Source organism: Micropterus dolomieu, linkage group LG20 (genome assembly GCF_021292245.1).
Source record: "Micropterus dolomieu isolate WLL.071019.BEF.003 ecotype Adirondacks linkage group LG20, ASM2129224v1, whole genome shotgun sequence".
Classification (NCBI taxonomy): domain Eukaryota; kingdom Metazoa; phylum Chordata; class Actinopteri; order Centrarchiformes; family Centrarchidae; genus Micropterus; species Micropterus dolomieu.
In genome coordinates, this window is record NC_060169.1 from 30,507,310 (window position 1) to 30,522,707 (window position 15,398).

The window sequence follows — 15,398 nt, forward strand, 5'->3', positions numbered from 1 at the left end:
CATTAATGTCCCTGTAAAGACGGGTCTCTGTGTTCTAGACCTGGGGCAACTGGGTGCCCTTGACTCCTGCACCCCGTGCACTGAAAACAGAGTGCAGGTCAGCCATTCACTGTGGCGCGATGGCTATCATGAATGGAACATTGTACCTATGAGAGACAAGAGCCTCCTAAATCCCCGGGTCACTCCCACTTTGGAGCGCTGAAGAGAGGAAGGGGCACGGGGGGTTGTTTCAGAGAAATGTTGAATAAAGATAATTTAGGAAATGGGCTCCAGCACAGTGCTGCCTCTGTATCCCTGTTCCCTCCACACACTCAACTCCCCAAGGCTGCTCTGCTTATGTTTGTTTTGATTTTGCTCCCAGAATCGGGGTGGGGGGTGAAGGGGATGTGGCGGTTAAGTTGGAGGACTTTAAGATGCGTGGCAATGGTTAATACAGATTGTCTATGATCCAATCTAACTAAACTAAAGGGAGTCATGCTATACTGTAGCCGAAGGCCACATTGTTTCTCCTTGTTTTATGACAGAATAGACAGTTGGAGGTGCTTGAGGATTCCTGTGGTTAACGAGAAATCAGGAGAAGCTGTGCATATGTTCTCCTCCAGGCTTGGAGATGTTGAAATTTTCCACCTGTAAGTCAAGAAACAAACTTCTAATAATTACTCTAATCACACATAGGTCTACTTTGCGATACACATCTGGGGAAATCCTGACAAATATGGGTTATAGAAACATGTCTTCTTATCAAAGGATAGTGGCAGCAGTTGACAATGTGTAGAAATGTGTAACATCTCTACCCCGATCAGTATCCTGCTGTTAAATGAACTATACATAGTGACACATCCTTTCTGTCAAAAGGGCCGAAAGGAGCTTGACAAAAAGGATGAAGGCAGGTTCAACTAAATCGGTTCCTTCTTAACATTTTTCTCTCAGTTTGTTAATTTTCTACTCTTGCACTTCACTTTTGTACCTTTTGGACTAGCATGACTAGAGTTACATTTGCAGAACAGGTGTACACCTCCAACCTGGCTGTAATACTAAATGACGGTTTTACAATTTGTTAATGACTTGTAAATACCAATACCAAAGTAAGTGTGGAAAAAGCCCCAAATGGTTGCTGGCTCTGAAACGGTTGGTTCATTAGAGTTTTGGTCATTAGCAAGGATTGTGAATACACTGAAAAGTGCACAAGTTCCTCTGATACCAGCTCAGTTGGATCAATTGACATGCCTTCCACCTCTAAAAATCTTTGGTGGTTTAATTACAATTTGAGCGTAAATTGTAGGTAGAATCCTGATTTGTCTTTTTGCTCCAATGAGGATGTTTTGCGGAACGACTAGGCACTTAAAATTCCTCACCACTCTTCAGTTACACTGACCTAATCCTCTAAATATTAGATAGTGAAACATAGCCACATGAAGTGCTTACTTTGGAGTCACTTGGTTGACTTTCTTTCTTTGGTTTACAGATACTGCATATAGCATCTTCAAAAGGCCATGTATAAATAGTTAATAAAGTAAATCTAAAATGAGAAAGTATTACTGCATTCAAGTCTTTTGGGGAATTTGGGGAAATAGAACATTTTGTGCATCTACTTCCCAAGCTGAAGCATATACTTCTTATATCATTAAACATATTAATGGGGTCATGAAGGTTCCCCTCATTCAAAGACACAGTCAAGTGGATTAAAAATCCATCTTAATAGGGCTTTATAGAATTGTTAGGGACACTTTCTTGATCTCTCTGAGGACAAATCACATCATTACACAACTTCAGGTCATAAACATTTTATTATAAAACGCACCGTCCCACATTGAAGACACTGCTTTGAACTGTTTACTGCTACGTTCCTGCAAAATGAAATGGAAAAATTGAAAACTCTAAATCATGTCAGATTTTGTGGGAGAAATCTGAGCTACATTGGTGTGTTTTTATTGTATTAAATGAACGTAAGTGACAGTGGGCAGACACTGGCTTATTTTACTGCATATAATTGTAAAGTGTATATATACACTTACTCTTCATATTCTAGCTTCATAATTTAACATTTATCAACAAGACAAAAATATTAGTTTTGACACAATTTCAAGTGGCAAACACACAAATTGGCAGCTTCATTACAAGTGATCAGTACTAATGAAAACATTGCTTTTACCTTCCCTTTTTGCTAAACAGCTTAAAGTGGAGTAGTGGAAGAAAGACGTGAGACTGAAGGACCTCTGCTTTGAATCCCTGGACTATCGGTGTGGACCTTCAAATAGGTAAGATTAGCCCCGCTAACTGCTCAGTAGCTGCACAGAGCATCTCGTCATGTAAATATGTGCAACTAAAAATATGAATGTCATGCATTCTTCTTAATCTCTTGTTTTAATTAGCTGGAATTTAATCTGTATTTGTGCATTTCTTTATAAAGTACTTGTTGCCAATCCTGCATGTTAAAAGCTACACCTCTTGTTTAGTTAGCAACACTCATACTTCTTTAACAAACACTGTGTGTCGCAAAATAATTAACATACACTCAACCCATGTTTCACCACTCATACCAGACTACTGCTCACAAGTGAATACCTTGTTGTTCCTATTCACACACCGTTGTGACACTGCCATGCTCACTGATTATTGTGTGGTTGCTGCAGTGCTGCTACACTGGAGATACAATAAGATAGATCATGACCTGGTGTTTGGTCCACAATCCTTATTAATCAATAAAATCTAATGTCTTTGTTTGATGATTCCAACAACTTGGAATCACACAGTTTGTTTTAAAATTGTAAATCCCATACATAACAAAGCTAAGCTGTGTCAGGCCAGGTAAACCTCTAATCATGTGCAGTCGTTTGGACAAACACCAGGTATGATATGTTGACTTATTCACATCAGCGACAGGCAGCTTTTCCTTGCTTGATGCTTCAGTGTGGAAGCAGTAATAAAGACAGAGGTCTCGTAAAGGCATGAAAGGCGCAGACAGTAGATAGGAGGAAGAAGGAGTGGGGTGGGGTTGGAGGGGGTCTCAGGAAAAGTTCAATAAAACAATCTCATCTGGGGGAGGGGACCCGGACAGAGTGCTGGAGAGGCGCTTCAGTTAATTTCAGTACTTGATCCCACAACCTTGCCTGTCCTTTGACTGTTCCCACAAATATTTGAAGTGTGGTTCCTGCAACAATGCAGAGGCCCCTGAAATGGAGAGCAGAGCAAACAGAGACTGGATGGTTCCAATGTTTGTCCAAGGTCTTAATAAGGCCACATGCCAAGTGCCATTGAATCCAAACCAAACAAACAAGACCTGGTTAAGGCACACAAAATGGCAATGCCCTGCAACAAAGTCTGGTGTGGTTCACTGAAAGTATTTTTGCCATTTGAGACAAACTGGCTTCCCTTCACTTTAGCATTAGCAAGTGAGCAGTTCACTCAGAGAACTGTAAAGGCCATCTTTGTGAAGATTTGAGTCACAAATCCAAAAAAGCAGTTCTCCTGAGTGAGACGCCCATGGAGAAGAATTACTATGCAAATTGTACAGTTGTGGAAAGCCTACTCAAATCACTAGTATGCTCACTGTCACCCTGCAGCTAAAATGGGACTGCAGGGAGGCCTGGGGGTGAAAGAATAGCTTCCATTATCCAACAGACCTGCGTGGGTTTGAGTCCTGAGCCAGCAAGTCAATGTCAGCGAAAGTGTCTCTGATCAAGTGACTGATTCCATACCAGCTCCAGCTGGACTCTTGGCTCCCTGGAGAGGTCATAGATTTTTTCTCTACAGCCTCATTTTCAATCCATGTTTCAAGTACCCATCATCTCAGTACAATGTCCGTGCTAGAGGAAGAAAGAAGAGCATCATGCAGCTGGACAACCTCTGGGAAGCAGAGGAATGATCAGTATACATCTCCTCTCTGTCGCCTTTAGGGTCATAGTCTTCATCCTCATACATGTCTTCCACATCAGGCTGGTCTGAAATAACAATGTGGTCTCCTATGGAGCAAAGTTTGCTCATGTTCTCCTTGACCACTTCACAGAAAGGCCTCTCTACCCCATCGCAAACACAGCGGTTCAGCAGCATGCCATTTGGGATGAACAGCATCTGCTGAATGGTGGCTTTACACTTGGAGGAGCACTTCCTACCGTTGAAGAGCTGCCCACAGTATGACAAGTAGGCTGTGAGGGAGGTGTGGCAGTTGCTGTCTTCCTCACAGCGCTGCCGGGCCTCCATGCACCCTATACCCCCTGCATCGGTTGGGTGTCTGCGGGGGAGGCACGGCTCTATGGCTCTCTTGGCACTGAGGCACTCCAGGTCCTGGGCGCAGTCGCAGGTCTCCAGGTCCGGCCCGCTGCGGGTGTGATTCAGCCTTATCAGCGCGTTGATGCAGTGGCTCGGACACTGCCTCCTCGTGCCTCTGATGTTACCGTCACAAGCTGCTAAGTATTGACTGTATGCAAGATCGCACTCGGGCTCGTCGTGGCACCGAAGGAGCGCCTGCCAGCAGATTAGCTGGGCATCTAAAGCCACCAGCACCCACGGGAGAAGTGCCAGGGCGCTGCACCAACATTTCATGCTTGGATGGAGTTCTAGTTCGGCGACGTGCACTTTCTCCACCAGCACATTAGCATCTAGGCAGTTTACACACTGAATCTCACAGACTGAAGTTCATAAGGATTCCGTACATGCGTTTTGCAACCAACGCAATCGAAGAAAAAGAATCAGGACCTTTATAAATCATCCACAAACTTGCACGAAAGTTATGTGTGCCTCTTCCCGGTGAGCGTTGCTACAGTAGAATACAGGATCTGAGTCAGGGAAATCACAACGAGTGGCTGCAAAAAAGAGAAACCGCGCAGTTACAGTCACTCCGGGAAGCATGTCCGTTCAAAAATGGGAAATTATAGCCTGCTCCAAAGTGCAGCCTGTGTGTGCTCCATGCCGCCGGTGCAGATAGGAGGTGGACACAATCCAAAGTTTACGCGCACTCTAACCATAGTTATTGTCTACAACTCAGTTTGTACACTTGAAAGTTTTCTTGTCATTGTTGGTTTCGACTCTTGTTTCCAGTCCTACTACTTTTAACATCCATCCATGCATTCCGATGTGTTTTTTTTTTTGTTTGTTTTTTTTGTTTAGGAAGAGGTTTCTATCTGTCGCATTTTGTCCCGCTATGTGCGTCTTTGTCCCTCTTCTTGCTGTTTCGCTTCACGGTCCGCCGAGCATTTCCCCACAACACCCCTCCTTCTGTCGAAAAAAAGAAAGAAAAGTTTTCCTCCCCCCAACCCTCCCTCACCCCCTCTTATTTACAATCCTGGCCACCGATTGGTCGTCATTGAGGAGTCATCCGTGGGACCCATTTCCAGGCCTAGCAGCACAGCTCTGAGCACAAATCCTCGCAGTACATGACCAGATAGACTGGTGGAAAATGTTTATGATTTTCCTTGCTTGAAACCCTGGATCTGTGTGGTCCCCCTTTGTTGTAGCAAATCACAAATGTGTGTGTGTGTGTGTGTGTGTGTGTCTGGGGTGTGTGTGTGTGTGTGTGGGGGGGGGGTTCTTGCAAAACGCATTCCTTTGCAAGAAGCTCACATCTGCAATTTCACTGCTCCGGTTTTCAGCTAGCAAATGTGTTACCGTTTTCCACTGTGATAACAGCCTCGCCGATTAGGGTTTTCACTTACAGGTTCTCGCTAATTGTCCCTCTTTCCCCCTCTCCATGTCCTGCTTCTCATTCTGTAGAGTTTTAAGCCCCGGTTGACAGAAAAGAATGGGAAAGAATAGTATTTTCTGGCCCGTTTCACATCAATTGTGTCAGATTGGCCATGCAGCGGGCCAGTGTCTTTCCAGGCTGCATATTGTCTACGCACTGCAGCCTATCAATAGAGAGGGGTTTCAGCATCAATATATTTTACAGCTATCCCCTTTCACACCACACTTGAAAACTACCAATAGTCCAGGCTTTTCTGCCATTGAAATGGTAACTAACTTGATTTTCTTTTTCTGTTTTTTCGGCAAAGTAGCTTCAGGTCTGTCTCCCTATACCCTTATAAATGCCCTCTTAGGAGATGTAAAATATTCAGTTTATGTTGAGATTGTCTGAAACATTTAAATTCAATTCTATGTTAATTATTGAGCTCATAGTGAAATGTGGTGTTGTATGTAGGTATGTACATTTATTTATCACAATATAACAGGATATATTGTGAAATTGAGATTTGTAACTCCCTTCTGCTGCATAGCAGACAATATACATTGATACAGAAGCAATTGTAAAAATGGTAAACAGAAATAAACTATATTCAGTGGAGCAGTGCTGAGGATGAATTTGAGCTTAACAGTCTGATAGTTGGTGGGGGGAAAGCTGCAGTTGTACTGGACTACATTATATTGTGATATGTTTTTAATTGTTTGTATGTGAATACCTCTCAGTGTGATGCAGCCAAGCACCATACCATCACTAACTATGAACTCAAAGCTAAAACCATAAATGAATGAACACATTGTACAGGTGCACCTAATAAAGTGGCCTCTGGGTGTATATACAAACATGCATGAATATTTATTTTTAAGTAGGCTTTTAGTACACACTGGTATATGGATTATCCGTTGCCACAGGCTGAGGATGTTTTCTCCCATAAGAAATGCGTAATTGTATCTTTTATCGTTTAATACTAACTGATCCCAACCTCCCATATGCTGACATGTCAATCATAATCTATCTGCAGCCTCCCTGTTGGATGCTTTTGTAGTTGTGAGTGTTATTTTGTCTCCACCTGGTGTTCTGGGTACTGCAAATGCAAGACTACTGACAAATCGCCACAAAATGTACAGTACATCACACAAAACAGAAAGGAAGTTCATTATCCTAAAAATGAGTTTATTGCAGTTGGAACTCAAAAAATCACTGAAATACTTTCAGAGACAGAATGATAGAGATACTGTGAAACAAAGAAACAGCCAAAGAATGAGAAGAAACTGTGTGTCATGGCAGCCATTTCCTGAAAAATCTGTTCCACAGAATCATAACAGAATAAATTACATTTATTATTATTATTATTATTATTATTATTATTGAGTTATTGAACTATTATTTTAAATCACACACACTCATACAAAGCAAACAGTTTGCTTTATGGCTTCTGTTCCACCCATTAATATTGTCTTATGATCGGACACAACAGATTGTAGTAGCTCTGTTATAAAAGGACTTATTGCAACTTTTTCTCTGCATTATATTATTGAAATGTCACGAATATACTGTTCATCTATCACATGACAATAAGCACGGCAAGTGTTGCCTCAGTTTTCATTCAGCGGTAGTGTGGCACCTACAGCAAGGAAATTACCACTCACCTTAGAGAAAACAGTCAATGCATTTTTGCCCACATTTCCTCTAAAATAAAATGCGCACGTGTAAAAGGAAAACTTTTATAATCATAAAGTACCCAGAAAAACACGTTGTGGCAGTAGGACCATCACAGGAATCAGACACTGGCGTATATGAATGTAACACAACATCAACAACATCCCCTCTTGGTTCACCACCCACCTTCTCTTAGCTTGGCTAGAAAACAACATACACAGAATAGCGAGTTACGCAGTAAGCCCACCGTAACTCGCTGTGTAACACTATGACCAGCACTCTCTGCCACAGGACGAAGTTTTTATTAAGACACCACTTGACATATCACACCAGCTAAACAACACGAATCCACCAGCACAAAACGGCACCACACGCGGGGGTCATAGAGATGGAGGACAGGTCAAAGGTCATGTGACAGTCGACAACACTACAAGATGCAGCGAGTTGATGAAAACCAAGTGAAGAACGACGCGCTGCCAACAGTATAGGCAAGCAGCAGATACATCTACATCTTACACAACACAAATATATGTGTGACTTATGCTCACACAGCAGTTACACAGTTCAACATTTTTGTGAGTGTTTTCAACAAAGGCTTTAGCGTATGACTATGCATTTACATTTCTCTCATCTGAGCAGCTTTTCTTTTTTTTTACCTCAGCAGGATCATCCCTATGTATGTTAAACGTGTGAGAACAGTTATTGTACAAACTTAACTGTACTTACAACAGACAAAAGACAGCAAATCTATTCTGCCCTCAAGTAAGACATCATTTCCGCCTGCTCACAAATTCCTTGTTGCTTTTAATCAAACTTAAAGCCTCCTGCAGAAACAAACAAGAAGGTCCTGTCTTTGCAATAAGTAGCTAGATGTTGGAGGTCTAGAGAAGACAGCCTTGTATGGACGTCCAAGGCACACTGAAGTATGGGAAAAAGCCCCTCTGATAAAAGCTTTAATAATGATATGTCAAAACTAAGATTAATGCAGCTCACAGGGAGCTTTCATCAGGGCTCCAGGGGGCCAACATCAGTAAGCTACTTACGACAAAAATCTACCTCATTTGTTCCTAATATTGCCCATTAGTAAGATTTTGTGCTTTTGTATTTGGAATATGAACAACTCCACAAATGGCTCCTGCATTTTCATTTTCCCTTAACCAATTTTCCATAATTGCCCAAATTCAACATAACACACATATGGCCTCCTCACATGAGCCAGCGTCAGCTGTGTGTTTTCATTCTGACCAAGCAGCTGATTTCAGTGATCTTCTCTTGTTAAAGGTACGCGTGTTTGTCAGTGAAATCCTCTGCTGTGTGTTTGGAAGCAATGAAAACCTGCACACACACACACACACACACACACACACACACACACACACACACACACACACACACACACACACACACACACACACACCTGAGGCCTCTGCTGCAGAATCATGTTGTGTTGTCACTGGTCTTGTGAGGTACAAGGAGTGTGGGAGGTTGGGGGAATGAAAGGAGTAAAAGGATTTAATAGACACATATTTCTCCGAGGAGGAGGTGCTCTGAAGGCAGAAATAATCTCATTGGTTGAATTGCAGTCTTTCAGAGTGCAAGTTAGCTAATTTCAATAACAAAATGAATGACATGACTTTCAGGATATCTGATGGTCAACAGGAAACCTAACTAAACTAGATCACCCATGACACTATGGCTAGAATCTTTTTTTTTTGAGCCCCAGATTTTATATACGCTTCTTTCACTTTCTTTTTCTGCAAGGCCTCTGTCTAACTTTGCACAGATAGGAAACCTGTTATTATGTGACGCCAACTGAACTGACATTCCACACAAGCAATAAGAATATTTCTACCTCCGGAGCAGCTCTGCCTCAGAAAAATACATACATAAAAACTCTAATCTTCTGGGACTTAAGAGTTAGCCAAATCACATGAGACTGCAATTCTCCGTCTGCTTTTTGAGGTCTTCCAATGTGGCCTGGGCTTTGTCTTTCAGCTGGTCGATGTCCACATTCTGGATGTTGGACAGCTGGCCCAGCACCGACTGCTTGTGCGTTTCCTCTTGGTTGTCCTCAGCAATCATCTTGGCCAGCTCTGTGGGCAACACCACATCGTCCCCCGCCTGCTGGATCTGGGTCTCGTCCATCTCATTCTGAGGTAGATAGACACATGCATGCATGTCCATATTGACACACCCAGCAAGAACAAAAGGCTTAAATCTCACTGTAGTTTATTGAAATATAGTACTCTTCTGCAGGAATGTGTGGGTTTTACAAAGACCGTGGTCCTGTTGGAGATATTTTATGTATGTTATGACATGACTTTAGTCCAAAGATGTCTTTACTTTTCTTTACAAAAGCACAGCTGGATTAGTTTACCTTTGGTAGCCTGTACTTTTCCCGGAAATGACTTCTAACTGTGGCTCTCTCAGCTTTCTTCTGGGCAAAACTGGCTTCTCGTTCTTGTCTGTAAGTAAGAAGGAAAAACATTTTTGGGCATACTTTTCTCAATCCCACTCAACATACAAATTTAATTCAGCAGTGCTGCTGTGGGGTGAAAAAACAAAGACGACACTCCAGCCAGTCTTCATAATTGCCATAAGTCAGCCTCTGCATACAAACAAGGTATTTCTGAAATTCTGCCAAACCAAATGTTACGAGAGGTCCAATATTTATCTGTTAGCCTGTTGTCATTTATCTCTTAAAACTTACTCCTATCCAGCCTACAGTATGTGATGCCTCCAGCAGAGGGCAGGCAATAAGCTGCTGGCATTGCTCTCTCCACTCCATGTCACTGGAAAATTAATGGCTTCAGTGTAGTTCATAATTGTCCCTCATAAATTGCTAAATTTGCTGAAATGCCTCTAACATCATGAGTCAACAACATGACATAATGCTAAATAAACTTGCTTGTATGGCCTGAGGCCAAACATAGCATGATTCAGTGACAAAAGACCACATTTTATTACAGTCTGTGAAATACAGTAGGTGCTTATAACAAAATAAACACCATAGATGATGTTCTTCAAAGCTACAGTGGCAGAGGTTGCATTGTACATTTAGAAGGATCAAGTCAGCTGCATAATCTAAAGGCGGGAGGACACTAGAGGACCACGGGCATGGTTTGCAAAGTGTTTGTAACCAATGTGTCAGGGGAAGGTCGTTTTATCTGGAGATGTAGAATTCATGGTGCTGTCTGTGTGAGCCTGAGTTCACTTTGTATTAACTTGAGGGGGCCAAACACCAAATGGCACATGGGCCCGTGCAGCGCTCACTTGCAACCAATGAGCAGAGCTTTGTGTTTTCCACTCTCAAGGGCATCAGATGACCAGGGTTGTCACTGTGGCCCCGGTGCTGAGGGTGATAAAATATCTACATGTGACATCTCAGTGTGAGCCCCCCCCCAACCTTATTCTGCTTTATTCTGAGCAGTATGGGCTTCTCGTGATCTATGCTCGTTTAGCACCTCTGACTAATAACTCACTTCCAGTGAAGGTCACGGTATGACGGCAGAGCGTTAAGCATCTCGCCAAGCCTCCTGTAGAGTTCAGTGGGCTGAGCTGACTGTGAACGCTGCAAGAGTAAGGACTTCACCCACTCATGCTTAAAATATCTGCACATGGCACTGTTAGGCTCATTGGATAAAAGTGTTCATCAAATGTGTTTGTGCTGACGGGAATGAGCCAGCGATTGGAAACAATTGAATAATTCTGTCTTTTTGATAAACGCTTCTCCCAGCAGAGAGCACACATGCTATGTTAGATGATATATATTTATATATACATACACATATATATAAATGACCAGAATTTGCCTTTTTTTGGTAAAACTCTGGTCTGAATTCTTTATTCCACATTATTATGGTAACTTATTCTATGACTAAGATAGTGAATACGAGATATGGGGAGTCTTGCTCCAAGAGAAGCATCACACTAATCAATAGTGAGTTTCTGTCTCCTGGGTGAACTCTGTTTGCCAAATGACCTTGCTGTTAACTTACATTGTCCTGCAGTGCACTCAGGAGATAAACACCTTAACAAATATGTAGACTGAGAAAAGAGAACATTTAAAGAATTCACTTTTGCAGGTGAGACACAGAGCAAATATTTAAATGATATAAGCAAGCACGGCAAAATAATTAAATAGTGAACAGTATGTATAAGCAATTTCAACTAAAAACCAAATAAGATATAGAGGCCATACCATTCTAAATTCAATGTATACACCTTTAGGCTGCAATATATCTGCATAATGTAAATTACTAGGAACCATCTGGAGTAGAATGCTAAGAAAGAAAAAGCCCAAGTTAATACATATTAGTTTATGCTGTGTCTCTGCTAATATCCAAATCGACATTTAACTTTATTTACCACACAGTCTAATTCATTATTCAGCCGCACGCACAGCAATAGGAACATTTTTCGCCCCAGGCAGGAATCCCTGCAGACTTTTCAGCGGAAGAATGATTCCAGGAATCCCAAATTAAAAACGGCGCTACACAATTTGCCGAATCTAAGAGACCGAGAGCTCCCAGGGCGAGAGGAGCAGCTGTGTGTGGCGCGCTCATGTTATTGCACTGATGCGTAAAAAAGCGCGCGGTGCACTGGGAGCGCTCTGCTATTTACACACAAAAACGCACTGTTTAAATATGCCATGCTTTCCTGACACATACTGTAAGTTTGTATTACAAGGGCGCAATCATAAGCTTCAATCATTCCCTTACTTTTCCTCCTCTAATTGTTGTTGATATTGTTCAAATTCCTCTTGAGTCATCCCCTGCGCCGCAGCTTCTGTTTTCTCCCCCTCGGGTTTCTCCTCCGTCAGTCCGCCTGTCAGGTTCTTCAGCTGTCCTCCCACCACGTGTTTTACCATGAAAGCCATGGCTGCGCCTCGGAGAGTTCTCTATATGATCGGAGAAGAAGTTGAAGGTTTGGTGCGCTCTTGGATAGAGCTGTGACGGTGGATAAATATCCGACGCTTAAACCAAACGTCTGGAAGTGCTGCACAAGATCAGGTAACTTTAAAAGGCTTGGTGGGAGCAAACAAACCGGAGGGAAAAACGACGGAATTATTCCAACGGCGCGTCGGAAGCTGGCAGTTTCAGCACCACTGGCCTTGGACAGCTCCGCGCCGTGAAGGATGGTGAGGAGCTGCTCCGTTATGAGTCAACAAGTTTGGCGCTGAACTCTACCAATCCTGTGACTCCGTCCGCAGCCACCACTCCCTCCACCCAATCCCAGGCACTGCCGGACTGGGTGTGCGCTTGCATGGCGCGCGTCGGCATCGTGGGCTGCTCCCGTGATTCGCCGTCTGATTATAAATCGCTATGGAGTCAAGAAGGACTCCGGGAGGGACAAACAACACGTGACGAGCCTCAGTGTCTCCTGGCTGTTTTGGTGCCTCTGTCTCTCTTAGGGTCATCTGCGCGCTGGAGCCTAACACAGTTTGTCAACACACAAAAAGCTTCCTAATTGCAAATTAGGAAATGGCTGTCTATTAACTCAAGGCATGAGCTTGGTTTATTGGAATAATCACTTAGAAATGATAAGTCGCTGTCTTCTCTAGTAGGGTTCCTTTGATGTACACGAACAAGTTCCTTTCCACAAGATGAGAGGAGACAGATGGAGCAGGGTGCAAGTAGCCTAAATGCATCTGTCAGTCTGAGCAGATAAGCATCCTCCATGTGCATTGAATACCCTTATTTCCTTTTTCCTTGCTGCTAACATTCAAGAACTGGAGCTGACATTCTAAAATCTGAAATTTTGTCTCCAGTATAATATTCCCCTAGTGACTCAGGAGTCCGCCTGAATTTATAATATCAGTGTCTTATGCTTATTAGTCTTCCTATAGGATTTTCTGTGCTGCTTCCTCTCATGTCTCTTTGTAATGTGTGTGTTTGATGGGGTAGGCGGGTGAATAGTTCAACTTCCAACACCAGAAAAGATGATTTATTAAAAAGCTGGATGCTCTGGATGACACTGTCTGACGCAATGTTCAGCTGGAAAGCCTCACTTCTAAAAATATGTCCTACGTGTGTGTGTGTTTGTGAGGAATATTTTAAATCTCTCTCTCTCTCTCTCTCTCTCTCTCTGAGATTCTTGACACATGAAGTGTGAAAAGGAACTTTGATTACAAGTCAACAACTTCAGCGTCCTGATCCTCGCAGCAGTCTGACACCGAGCCTGGCCTACTTTTCCAGTCCCTGTGGATCAGGAGAGGCAGAGCACGTCTCAGTGTCTTTTTGTCACAGGCTTAGCGGGCCCCTGTTAACCTATACCTGGCTTGCTTTTAAATCTCTCTCCAACTTCAAAGCTGCCACTGGTGAATAGATTGAAACGTAACGTAGTGAATAAGATCAAAACTGTAATCTCTGTGAAATTTAATAAAAAGGAAGAATTTGCCTAACCAGCATGTTTCAACATCAAATTATATCGTTTCGCTTGTGATAGTCACACCCATGAGATCTGTTCCCAGCGCAGGCTTCACTCACTTTTTTATGGATTATCACTGAGCCCTGACTACAGGTGCTTCAGCAGGTATACAGCAGGAGGTTTTAATCCAAGATGATGTAAATTACACACACAGGCTTAATGGCAAAATCCATACATTTCAGCAAAGAGGACTACAGCCTTCACACGATGACATGCTCTGGCAGCTGAGCCTCACTGAACAAAAAGTGAGAGCAGAGACATTTTCTGCAGAGCTTCTAACAGAGGTGTTTATTTAGGGCTGGACCTAGCACATTCGGTTCCCTGGGCAAGCTTCCACTGGCACACACCCCAAACCGCACCCACCCAACCAAAGAAAATCAATCAAATTGAATCAATGATTTGAATCGAATAAATGTGTTTAATTTTTATACTTTCAGACATTAAAACTCTTAATTTAAAGTACTGGTTATTTAGAAAGATTAAAATGGTCAGAATTAATGAATGATGTGGAAAATTCAATTTGTAAGACTTGCAGTAGAGCTACAGAAGCAGGAATGGCAGCCGGACAACTGAACGGGCCATGATATGAGTAGTAGGATTCAAGCCATTTTAAATGTGCGTCAGGGCAAGGTTAGGGAATGGCCTGTCAGAGGGCTCAGCTGAGTTATGATACAGGTTATATTTGAGTCCATCACTTGCAAAAGGGGATGCAATCAGATGTTAGTTAAATCAGAGCATGTGGCACTGAAATAAAACCTTCACGGTTAAATACAGAAAACAACATTACTCACAGTAGCTGATTTAAAAATAGGGTCATGTTAATGCTGCCTTGCTCCTGCCTGTGCTCAGTTAAATTTACTACCTACTCAGCTTTGATTGATGCCTCAATGTGCTGTGAAAATTCATATTCAATTTGGTCTGTGTTTAGCATATATGAAGCATAAGTGCATGCAAAGCCTTCGCACAGATGTTTACTATAAACGCCATGCATGGTTGCACATGAACCTGACACATTACTTTCCCCTTACTGCATAAACATCTGTCCTTAGTCTTCAGAAGGTTTATTTTATTAGTGAAAAATATGTCAAAAACAATGCGGATGAAGAATGATGGTGAAAAATGTATATTGTCCATGTAAGATTGTAAAACATTTAGCCTTTGATTAAAAAAAAAAAAAAAAAAGAGGAATCTTTGAGCCAAAAGCAACAAAAGGTTACAGAAGTATGCCATTCTGTGGTTGATGTGAGGCAGGAGTGATCAGGGTGTGAGTCATCATAACCGAAAGCATCACACTGGCTCCTGCCCAGTCACACTTCCAGCATGGTTACACTTGATCTTCCAGGATTAGGAGCCTGTGTGGGATTGAGAGAGAAGGGCTCATGTACACCATCACACACTTTGGCTGATCCTCAGCTGCCGAGTGTTGCACCTTTTTGTTTCTTTAGACGTGGGATGACAAGGGATTAGACTCATCAAACGAATGTGCCCTGCAGCAAACAATATGCTCATTCAGGGAGTTTTTAAATTCACACAGGTGGAGATGACGCCATTAGCAAGTCACTGGGACGCCTGTCTTAGTGACAGCAGTGTGTGAGTGGCGCCCTCCTTGTGAGATAAGTGCCCTGTGCACTCTATG

General features: G+C 42.6%; 2 protein-coding genes and 1 long non-coding RNA gene across 4 annotated transcripts in view; 1 reads left to right on the top strand and 2 right to left on the bottom strand.

The window, feature by feature from the left end:
* Positions 1-1,768: 1,768 nt before the first annotated feature.
* On the bottom strand, positions 1,769-5,139 carry si:ch1073-459b3.2 (growth arrest-specific protein 1). The gene has a single exon (XM_046032084.1). It carries the CDS (start codon positions 4,540-4,542, stop codon positions 3,790-3,792), a length of 753 nt encoding a protein of 250 aa, XP_045888040.1. The 5' UTR covers positions 4,543-5,139; the 3' UTR covers positions 1,769-3,789.
* On the top strand, positions 2,067-13,671 carry LOC123958617. Its single transcript, XR_006822126.1, has 3 exons — positions 2,067-2,258; positions 9,329-9,489; positions 13,426-13,671. It is a non-coding gene; the product is annotated as an uncharacterized LOC123958617 (long non-coding RNA).
* cplx3b (complexin 3b) overlaps positions 7,077-15,398 on the bottom strand; it is a 30,475-nt gene continuing 22,153 nt past the window's right edge. Inside the window, exons 1-3 of one of the 2 annotated variants that reach the window (XM_046032085.1) lie at positions 12,055-12,212; positions 9,711-9,798; positions 7,077-9,484 (exon numbers count right to left, since the gene is read on the bottom strand). In XM_046032085.1, coding sequence (XP_045888041.1) covers positions 9,260-9,484; positions 9,711-9,798; positions 12,055-12,212 — 471 coding nt within the window. In that variant the 3' untranslated portion in view covers positions 7,077-9,259. Of the gene's footprint in view, positions 9,485-9,710; positions 9,799-12,054; positions 12,213-15,398 lie in introns of those variants that run through there. The other variant, XR_006822125.1, reaches the window with a different exon arrangement.